The sequence below is a fragment of the Ambystoma mexicanum genome, chromosome 2p (assembly GCF_040938575.1).
Source record: "Ambystoma mexicanum isolate Mex_15411 chromosome 2p, UKY_AmexF1_1, whole genome shotgun sequence".
NCBI lineage: Eukaryota > Metazoa > Chordata > Amphibia > Caudata > Ambystomatidae > Ambystoma > Ambystoma mexicanum.
In genome coordinates, this window is record NC_090923.1 from 1197024114 (window position 1) to 1197035475 (window position 11362).

Sequence of the window (11362 nt, forward strand, 5' to 3'; positions counted from 1 at the left end):
CAATCAGTACATTTCTCAAGAAATTGGTCACATTCAAAATACCTGATCTGGGCCTGCTAAACTCTGACCTGTTGGACAGACGTTTAGGAGGCCACTCTAGTTAAGTGGAACACTGGAAACTTCTGGACAAACCAGACCAATCTACGGTAGAATGGCAGGCGGTCAAGACGAAGTCTCAGGAGGGCCGAGAGTGATTGCAAGTCCAAAATTAGTACACACAGTAAAACTCCACAGATTATAGACAGATGCAGATCAAAAATACATTATAGGCCTTTTTATAAAAAAATGTAAAAATGATTAAACCAGTTATCAAGAAAACAATTAACACACATGCTTATTCACTATGTAACATACATAAAATAATGCAATTAGCCTAAGGCTGATGATGGGGGAGAAAATAACCACAACCTGCAACAGAAAGGGGTTAGTTCGCACATATCAGTTTAGGCAGTCTTCATCAATAGTCCAGCCCTACGAAGTGAGGAGTCTAGCGCTCAAAGTACTGTTGTGCGTAACGCGTGGTCGTGCGTAAAACGGAAAGCAGGTTCTCTTCAGGGGGCTGTAGCTGCTTAAGGAGGGGCTTGAGGCGATGAATACGTTCCTATTCCTAGAAGAGGGTCTACCCGTGCGGAAATAGCGACATTGTGAGTTCTGGAATATCTGGGGAGCGCAGGCTATCCCAGCCAAGGGGAGTATCTTTTGAGGGACACTTGTGCGTAAAAATGAATGGATGTGCCAGGGGGCCACTGTTAAGTTAGGAAACTACTCACCGACCCTCGACACAGTCCGGACCAAACTTTGGCAGTCTAGCCCACTTCGCCTGTAGATGTTAACCCTGCAGTTTCAGGGCGCTCTGGCTCTCAGCAGCTGCAGGACGGGGACAATTGTCCCTTGTGGGACAGTAGCCTTTTCTCAGCCCTCGAAGGAAGGAGAAGGATAGTTGTTGTGCAGCACGTCTCAGGACACAGTAGGTAAGAACTGTAGGCACTTCAGCTATGGTCACTACAGCGGGGCGACACAGGGACTGCAAATGCTAGCAGCGTGGCGCACTCATAAATCGCGACCCAGAGGAGCTAGGACGGGCGAGGGCCCTTGACCACAAGCTAGTGATTCCCAAAGGTTTTGAGTCTCAACTCGGGACAGGGGCATTCCTGTGCGATACCTTGGGTACGAGCTGGACAGTTCACTGGATGGCCCAGAAACACTTCCCAAGATGCTCTTTGCGAGGGCAAGTAGTTCCCCCTACTCCAAAAGGGCGAAGCGCCCTTGCAGGCCTTCTTGGTTCGATGAAGAAACAGGGGCATGAACGGACAACAGCAGGGTCAGGGTGCCATACCTTTCTAGCACGTCACCGGCTGTTCGAGTCTCCTTATGAAGTTTGGTGTGAACCTCAGTAGATCAACCTGGAATGGATGCAGAGCTGCTTCGCTTATCCAAGATTTGCCCAAATCTCAGATAGCCAATGAAGATCTGCTTTCTTGCATGCACGCCAGGCATGGGCCAATCACGGCCCGCAGTGGTTCCAGTCATTCATAACTACCAGACATACTGGCACAAGTGACATGCAGGAGCCCGCGAAAGATGCAATTTTCACGGGAGGCTGCATGAATACCCGGATCTCTCCACCTGGGCGAAGGCAAAGGGACAAAATGGCCATAGGACAGAACAAAAGGCTTTGTGGCATGGCCATTTTCGGCACCGGCCACAGTCTTGGGCCAATCACAGTAAACTCGGTATGGTCCATAAAAACAAAGTAAAAATAATTTAAAAAGTAAACTGCTGCCACCAGTTTGTCCTAGGCACTTGCAAAAACACCAAAAAATCCTTAAAGCGTGGCTTGGGCCATAAATCAAAAGGACCCCTATGCGCGGTACTGTAAGGTACTTGGCACATGGATAAAGTTACCAAGAAATGGCAGCATAGTCAAAGACAAAGGAAACAGTTTCCCCAGTACTGTCAGCCTGAAGGACATGTCAATTCCATATTACAAATGAGTGAAAACCCAGAGGAGTGCAGCTGAATGCTGTGCTCCACTGGAAAAAGTCAGGTTAGGTAAGCCAAACAAAAAACAAAATGTGGGGTTCAAAAATGGACGGAACATTGCACCTAAGGGAAATCTTTCCTAACAGGACCACAATTACTGATGTCAATCATGTAATTTCAAATCACAAGAACAATGTTTGGATGACACAATTAATTCCTAGGCAGCATTAATTGGTGCTGTTACTATTCAGCACTCCAATTACTACATTCTGAATCGAGTACAAGATTCTAAACTTTGGAGACACAATCAAGAAGTGGTTACGACCACAGCATGAGTTATTATTTACAAGTGCCCCGAAAGGTAATGGACACCACGCACATGTTGCCTGTGACACCATCACTATCCTTCTTTGACAATTAAAATGGCGGCTGTGAAAAGGAGACTTGCAGCATGCTGACAGGGGTTCCCGACAGGACACCCGTTTATAGGAGGCTTTAGAGCGGATGTATCCCAATTACAGTGAGTAACCAGCATTTATCAGAGATTACTGATAAGTAAATACTTTGTACAGTGCTATACATGAAACACGAATAAGAGAGCAAGAACCACTAGTGCAGACTGACTGCAACCTATTTTCATACATATAGATCAAGAAATTGGAATCAGCTTTCTCACATGTGGATATCTGATCAACCTACAGGGGTGAGCTCCTCTCCCTTGATTGCCTAAGTATGAAAATCTGTATCATCTTGAATTTCAAACAATATACATTACAAGCTATATATCCTCATGATATTTAACTTTTTTACCCACTCAGGTCACCAATTATAATCCCCCCCTACTGTGGGATCTTGAAGAGGATCAAAAGTACAGCGAGTTTTCTGACACTATGTAATAGACCTATAGTAATTGAACACCATTAGCATGATGACTAATATGGAGAGTGAGAGTGCACCTTTGAATAAATTATAATCACCGGGTGTGAATGATCAACTACTCTAATGAAATCTAATATTAACATGGTTAAGTGGCTACTTCTACGTGATGGTTTAAGACGACAAAAATTGTATGATCTATGAGAATGAGGTTATAGGTTCTAGTTACACTGACTATTTAATGGAATTTAGTATTAATCTATGTTTCTTCTTTCTCTTCTCCCCAATTTATTTTGTTGGGATTTATTTCCATTTTAGTAGAATTTCATGTTTTCGCCATTATGTTCGCATTTCTTTTTTTTTTATTCCAAATCAAATGTTTATTGTATGATGGTAATTTAATGTGCTCTACAATATGATGTAACAAAATGTCAATAGGACTACTGTTAATATCTCCTATTGCTTAAAATGGCCTACGCATTTTTGTTTATCTTTCAACAACGGATGTTGATGTGCTAATAATTTGATCATGCATGTGGTTTTGTTATCAATTTATTTGATGCAATATCAATTATGGACATTAGTTCCAACAGCATTTGCAAGCCTTGAGAACAACCCGAGGTCGAAACACATGTCGGCTGATCAAACGCAACTAATAAAACAATTATTATAATGATGTATTGCAATATTTCTTGTATATCAATATACTGTCGGATAAGCGCACAAGCCTGGTGGGCAATCAGTACATTTCAAAGTGTAGAGACAGGAGGGCAAGTCTCTGCTCCAAAAGGTTTTGCAGCTATCCAACTTTAGTAAATTATACAAGTATCCTATATTATAGACCCAAGCGAGCCAAATATCCAGCCAAATCACAACTGGTCTCTATTTAAAGCACTGTTACATACCATATACAATCCTCCAATCCACCCCTGCATGCTCTCTCAAAGTGAAAGATTTCGGAGCTTGAACATGCAGGGCTCTGCCACTGGCACTCAGCTCATCATTTCCTGGGGTGGTAACCTCGAACAGGGGTAACATGCAGGCGAGCTAGGCAGGGCCACATGGAGCCTTCAAATACGGACTCTGCCTCTACCACACACAGAAGCCCAGCTGAGGGATAGGAGTATCCATTCGTACCCGCAACATGAGTCTGGCAGGGGATGCTTGCTGTGTACTATAAAAACATAGGCGTACGGGCGAGTTCCTCTCATATGCAATGTGTAACAGAAGGGCACAGGTCTAGCCAGGTGGTAAGAGAAGTAAGGCTTGGAATGTGTGCCTGTGGAGAGGTCGATACCTCACATAGCAATGAAAGGGCGAGTCTGGGTAACTGATTACATACAACCTAAATGGACAAATCATATCATATACAAGTTAGATTCATAAATCACCTTCACAAGCTCCTAGCTCCCCAGAGTGGGCGTGATGCACGATACCCAGGAGCTGCTTTTATTTCCGGGTTATCAAATCCCTGCTTCATATAACATAAAAAAGCACCACCTTGCATTACACTACTTCTTTGATTTACAAACTATTATGTTACATTATTTAGATTTTCTTGTGGGCTCAGCCTGTAGAACCAGTCTTGATCCCTGGATCTGCTCATCCATTGAACTTTATCTTGTAAACGGGTCATTGTCTGAAAGTCACCAAGCTGAGTGGAGAGTTTGTGTGAGAGAGCAATCGTTGTAGTCAAACTAGAGCACTGTCACCATGTCGGTTATTTCCATGGTGGCTGAGGCTAATTTTATGGCAAAAGGGGGTTGTTGCTACACTTGAATGCAAGGGGGAGTTGATGGTATACTGAGAGGGGAGAGAAATTGAATAATGTACAGATCCATAGAAACGTAGGGCCGACCCTAGAATTTGCAATGCTTTGGGCATCAAAAGATTTGCAGAGGGAGAGGGGTGGGAGTCCTAATTTACATATGCAGTGACATCATAGAAAATGACGTGACAGAATGAGCCCTGGATTCTTGAAAAAATCATGGGAAATTACATTAAAAAAAATGTCCAGGGGCAAGTTAAGAGACAAACTTTAAAAATGGCCAATATATGAATGATCACAATTATTATTCTATATGGGACAATATCAGGAGTATTGGACAGTGCTAGTTGAATCACTTGTACAGACTCATTTTGGCAGATAAGGCATAAGGTGATAAAACTGAAAGGGAGCACACACTAATTCAGTGGTGAAGCTGCGATTTGAGTCAAGTCTAGAACTCCGGCACGTCTTTATAAATCTTCCAGCAGTAATTGATACATATTTTTTTGCGGCATGTCCCTTTGCATCGTTAGAATGAAAACAGCATCTGCTTTTAAATGCAGTGCAAAAATAAAATGTGATTCGGTTTTGCTAACTGAAATACAGCTTTGAAGGGTTCAAATTTTAGATTTGATGAGCACTTGCTGAAAGCAGCGCCAGGGTGTTAGGCGTCATACAGTAAGCAGGGGCTACCAAGAGCGAGTACATAGCATGCTGCAAATCTAACTTAAAAACTAACTTTTTGTATGATTTAAATGTCTTCTAGATGTGTACCAAAGATTATTTATGTACATTCCCAAACACACAAATGTAATTTAACGTAGGTATATGTGTATTGCACCAATTGGCCCGAGGGGCCAAAAGTAGCTCCTGGTAGCAAACTAACTAGGGTTTCCTAAATTAGATGCAGGCACTAAATAACTCCCAGCCATTTCAAACCCTTCCGTTATTTTTGCAGTGGTTTCACGATTGCATTTATTTTCATGGTATATATATTAGACTATATTGTTCAAACTAGCATTATGCTAGTAATTAAGAAGCACGAGATTAGGATTATTTTGAGTGTCAAAAGGAATTAATTGCTGAGCACAGTAGTATATTTTTAAACGTAAGGCGAGCTAAATACCTAAAGAACGCCTCCTAGTGTGACTGCAGGCTGAGATTGGGTTTGGGGCAGACCAAGCAAAGTGCCTTCTAATGCACGATTGCCTTCTGTGATTAGAGCAGAGCCTATGTACAGGGGAGATCTTAAAGCAGTGAGGATAAGCAATGTTGTAGGTCTTTAAATAGTAACAAAATGAACAGTCAGGACCAGGTAAAACTACCTCGCCAGGCCAGCAACCACTTTATCCACATCCCTGGACCTGGTAAATCATGATACTCTTGCCCAGCATCATCTCCAGGTTTGGTTTTCAACCATACTATATAGGTGAAAGAAAAAAAAACAAACACATTTTAATGATTACTTCGACATTATATACAAATACTTCCAAGAAATATGTTAAGGGAAAAAAAAGGGAGTATGATTGGAGCGTTACTTCTCCCAAAGGGGGGCGGGGGGTACATACAGCAAGAGCATATCAAATCTCACATCTGGGAGAGAGGAGTGTGTTTAAGTTAAGCAGCAGCAACAAACGCAAGTGGTCAAGAACAGACGCGGGGGAGGGGTAATCTGTGACGTACGCAACAGGAAGTGGCGTCAAAGGAACTGAATTTACCCAAAAGTGAAATATGCACATTTCTTTCAGTTTGTTAAAAGACCATCTCTGGTGGCTCCTGGTTCGCCATCGGTAGCCCCTGCCTACAAGGTGATGCCCGACACCCAGGAGCTGGCATTAGTTCCTGGTCATCGAATCTCAATTTCCAGCCCAGTTACTGGGGTGACGAGAGGTCCGGGTTTTGCCGGGACTGTGCCGGAATTTGGTGCTGTCCCCCTTTTTCAAGATGTTTCCATTGGAAACTGCAGTGGTCCCGGTTTTTGGTAGTAGGTCTTCATAAGTGGCAGGCAAGAATGCACAATCTCGCACAGAATAAATGCTGCATTGTACAACTTAAGATAATGTCAGTTTGTGATAAATAAATTATTTTATGTGTGTTTATTTGCACATTAACACTTAAACCCCCTTCTCCAACCGCTACAGAAGTGTAGTGCCTTGACAGACACTTTCAACAGTTAGTCCTACTTTTATGTTAGTTGCCCTGTCCCAGTTTTTCACTTTTGAAATATGGTCATCCTACCAGTCATGCAAAAAACAAGGGGGGTACTGGGAGACCCTCTGACAGACAGTAGTCCCCGCTACGAGAGACTTACCCAGAGTCTTTAGCTCAGTATCTTTCACAGAGGAAAAATATCTAAAACATCCTGCCCTGGGGCAGTTCAGCACCAGGCAATTCTCCTCAGAACATGAGTACCAACAGCAACCCCAGGCACGTGTTTTGGTCTGGTTAGACCTCATCAGTAGAATAGTGCTGAGCCTCTCTAAGAATAGCGAGCAAGGGGTCCACGTCTGGATTCCCCTAGTAACTAGAGTGCGACCCAAAGTTACTTCAATTATGCAAAAAACAATGGGGGTCTGGGAGTCCCTCTGCCGGACATTAGTACCGGTTATAAAGAGTCTCTGCCGGGCCGGACCGGACATTAGTCCCGGTTACCCAGAGTCTTTAGCTCACTATCTTTAACAGAGGAAAAATATCCAAAACTAATGTACCTGCTTTCAAAAACCGTGCTCCAGCATCCTCTCCAAAAGTTGAGAATGGCTCCGCCCGGTTTATATACGGGAATCGGATTGCCTTAAGGAGTGTGAATTGCTAGATCAGAAGAGAAACGGTTACCATCGCACGAAGATTAACATAGGGAATAAAGAATACAATTAGCAACTTCATTAAGAGGGATATGCGGAGGGACGTTCGTGCTGCGGCGCACTGTGCCCTCACCAGCACTGCGTGGCGTAGTGGTATGCGGCCGAACAGCTTGCTGTCGGGGTCTGGCGCATGAAGCAAAACGTGACATGCATGTTTGTATCCTTGCAGCTCGAGTGACTCTTGCCGGGTAATGGTCTTGAACCCGCCGCCTCCATCCTTCTTGCCGCTCTCAACAAATTCCTGCTCCGCCATGTTGCGGTACTGTGACAGACCTTCGCGCACACTGACGCCAGCCAATCAGCTGACCTGTCGTCCCTGCCCCGCCTCCTCAGTGTAAACTACACGGTAGCCACGCCCCTTCACGCCCAATGTGTGTTCTTTTTGTGCCACCCCTCTGAACACGTCGCTCGTAGCACCCAATCAGCCATCTCAATCCTGAACACCGCATTCCATGTGTCCAATCAACACTAGCACACTTTCGTTAAAAAACGCGCATGAGGAACCCCTACATTGGCCTGGCTGCTACCAGCATTCAGCATAGCCTGTTTGGGACTGATGTTTCTCATAAACCCCTATATAATTAATACACAAAGGCAAATCTCTCATGTTTTTCCATTCTATCTGCTTGTAAAACAACTCAATCAATCTTCCCTCTAGTAGTAGACGTCACATTGCCCCCAACACAGAAATTAATTTAAGGCCCGAATGTAAAGTTGACCATGGCTGTTATGGACCTTCATCAGTCAAACACTTAAGGGCCTTATTTAGAGTTTGGCAGTGTGTTAAATAAAACAGTGGTGCCATGGTATTCCCGTCACGTTCACTGCACCTTCAAATTCAGAGTTTACAATTAGAACTCTGAAAACCATTATAGCATACAGTAAATGTTACTGCATGCAGTAATGCATAGCTCTCAACTCACATGCTTTCATGCTTTTGGGGTGTCACCCGGCTTGTAAACAGCTGACTCACCCACCATACCTCCTGCACGCCCATTCGTTTCAATGGGCCTCTCAGCCGACAAAAATAAAATCGGGTGTTTTCACCCGCCTTTGCAACACAAATGGTTGAGAGCTATGGTAATGCCCCGAATCGATTACTCCTAGTTGTATGTCAAGACCGGAGGCTCGGATTATGCTTTCTCTTCATCTTTACTGTCAGCAGCAAAGAAAAACCAAATATGTAAATGACTAACAAAAAACCAAGAAAAACTACAATAACCATGAGATTTTCGGATTTTTGTAGTCCATCACCATAGGTCCTCAAACTGACCACGTGTTCAAAAAAACACCAGTCCTCTGATAAAAAGCTCTTGTCCTCTTTCTATTCTCCCTCTTTCTTTGCTGCTCGGCAGCGAGTTAAGTACTTTTCTTCTTTATTCTTGCAGAATGCTTGGTGTGTGTTTATAACGGTGTATTGTGTTTTTACTGTTTAAACGTGACGTGCCTTTGGGCGGAGCATATCCGTTACACTTACACGGTTTCTTGAAGTTGCGGCCGCAATGGGGCTGGTGCACCGGCAGCCGCAGCTTCTCAGAACCGTCGAAGTGGGCACTGCGGTACGGAAGAAGGAGCGCGACAGGACCACGTAGTTCCGGCGCTCACTTCTTCCGTGCCGAGCGTATGATAGGAGTCTTTAGAAAGTGTTGGTGTGATTATTTTGAACGGAATCCGTTGGGGATTACAATTTCCTTGCCATAACATTACGCATCGTTCATACAAACGTAGCGTTCTGTTTCAAGAGCCCTACAGCGCCCCTGCAGGCAGACAGTGATACCGCAGTCATACGGGCACAGTCCCAGGTAAAACCTGTCATTGGATATTATTATATCTGTTTATATATATCCAGAACCAGGGAGTTTTTTCTAATTTGGACAGATTTTGTTGGCTCCCTGTACTGAGAGAGTTGATTAATCCCTGGTATACATACTTTTATTCATTGGAAATTCCCCAGGGCCTGAGAATAATGAGTTCCTCCAGTGATGAGGGGAAGGCTAGTGTTAGCCAAAAGAGGAGCCACACGGCCATGACTGATGTCCTACACAAAGCCCTGGGGGCTTCATTGGGACATGATCCTCAGCAGAGCGCTGATGGAGGATTGGATCCGTTTTTCTCAGGGCCTGGAGGAGGTCAAGGGTCTGAAGGCTCGAATGAAGTCCAAAGGGGGCAGTAAAGCAGCCCGTAGGGCGGAGGAGGCCCACACCCCCCCGGGCACTCCACCAGGAAAGAAAGGTGGAAAGAGAAAAAGGAAAAATAAAGCGGTGCCTAGCAGGGGACGAGAATCATCTCATACCTCAGATGAGAGTGAGAATGAGTGGGAGGAGGAGTACCCTGAAGAGGAGGAAGTACTATCGATATCCTCTTCGGGCGAAGAGAGCCAAGAGGCGATAAAGAAAAGGAAGAATGAGGAGGCAGAGGGGGACGGTGCTGATGATGAGGATTTCGATCCGGAAGCACTTATTCATCCCAGATCATCAGAATGGGAACCCCCCAAAAGAATTGCGACATATTTAAAGAAACGCCTGAGGGCGCCGCTAGCCAAAGAGGCTAGAAGCAAAATGAGGGCAGAATGCCCCAGACCACTCCTCCCTGAAGGTGCAGCTGATACACCAGTAATTGATGAAAAAATGATTACCTTTATGGGTAAATTCACGAAAGATGTGAGGAAAGGACTTGATAGATCCTGGCGATCCTGTCAGGATAAGATGCTTGATGTGACGGGACCCCTCACAAAGATCCTCCAGATGGGAGAGGACGCAAAAGTAAAAGGGGAGCCGATTGACCCGGTAATCCTCATAGGATGGGCCCAAAGGGCGATATGCATGTTGGGTAATGCTAATCATGCTATAACCACCGAAAGGAGGAGATCTTTGTTGGTTAAGATCGACCCAAAGTTGAGTGAATTAGCCTTGTCTGATTCAGCTTCTTCGGCTAAAGGAAAGTTATTTGGAGACTCCTTCTTTAAGGAGCTCACCAGATTTGTGAATTCGTACGCAGCCTTAGATAAGGCGCAAGCCTCTCTTAAGAGAGTTTTCGGGAGGCAGGGGTCGCTCGGCTGGCCGGTACCAATTCAACCGATCCTTCCAAGACAGAGCAAATTGGCGCGATCAAGAAGAGCGCAGACAGACGCCTTTCTTCCCATCGAGGAGTAGGGGAAGAGGCAGAATCTGGCGAGGAGAGCGTCAGCAAAATAACACAGGTGAGATTACCATGCACACTTCCGGTGACCATAGAGGTAGGGGGGAGGACTGCTCAATGTTTAGAGAATTGGTTGAACATTTCAGGGGATCCCTGGGTGATTCAGACGGCTCAAGGTTTTTATATAGATTTTATAGAAACTCCTTATCAGAGAGAACCACCAAGAGGTTTAGAAATGAACAGAGAAGACAAGGCTTTATTGGAAAAAGAATTACAGGGTTTGAAAAACAAAAGAGCTATTCGACCCGCTGCGGTTCAGGTAGGAGGTTGCATAAGCAATATGTTCATAGTGAAAGGAAGACACAAGACGAGACCAATCATAAATCTGAGAGGTCTAAACAGTTACGTGGTATACAGACATTTCAAGATGGAAGGAATACATCTGTTGAGAGATACCCTTATTCAGGGAGATTGGTTAGCCAGAATAGATTTGAAAGATGCATACCTTACCATTCCCATCGCAGAGGAACACTGCAGATTTCTAAGGTTCATTTAGGAGAGAACGATTTGTGAATTTCGATGTCTGCCTTTCGGCCTGGCATCGGCACCATGGTGTTTCAGCAAAATGATGAAACCTGTGGTATCTCATCTCAGAGCTCAGGGGATAAGACTGATAATTTATCTAGACGACATATGTCTAATGTGTCAAGAGAAGGAAATGTTGATAGATCAGATT

General features: G+C 44.4%; 1 protein-coding gene across 1 annotated transcript in view; it reads right to left on the reverse strand.

Moving 5' to 3' along the window:
* The window catches only part of LOC138567324 (U8 snoRNA-decapping enzyme-like), a 120497-nt gene extending 112673 nt beyond the window's left edge, over window positions 1-7824 (reverse strand). Inside the window, exon 1 of the mRNA XM_069645412.1 lies at window positions 7562-7824. Within this exon, the coding sequence (XP_069501513.1) occupies window positions 7562-7741 (180 nt within the window). The 5' untranslated portion in view covers window positions 7742-7824. The remainder of the gene's footprint in view (window positions 1-7561) is intronic.
* Window positions 7825-11362: the final 3538 nt, after the last annotated feature.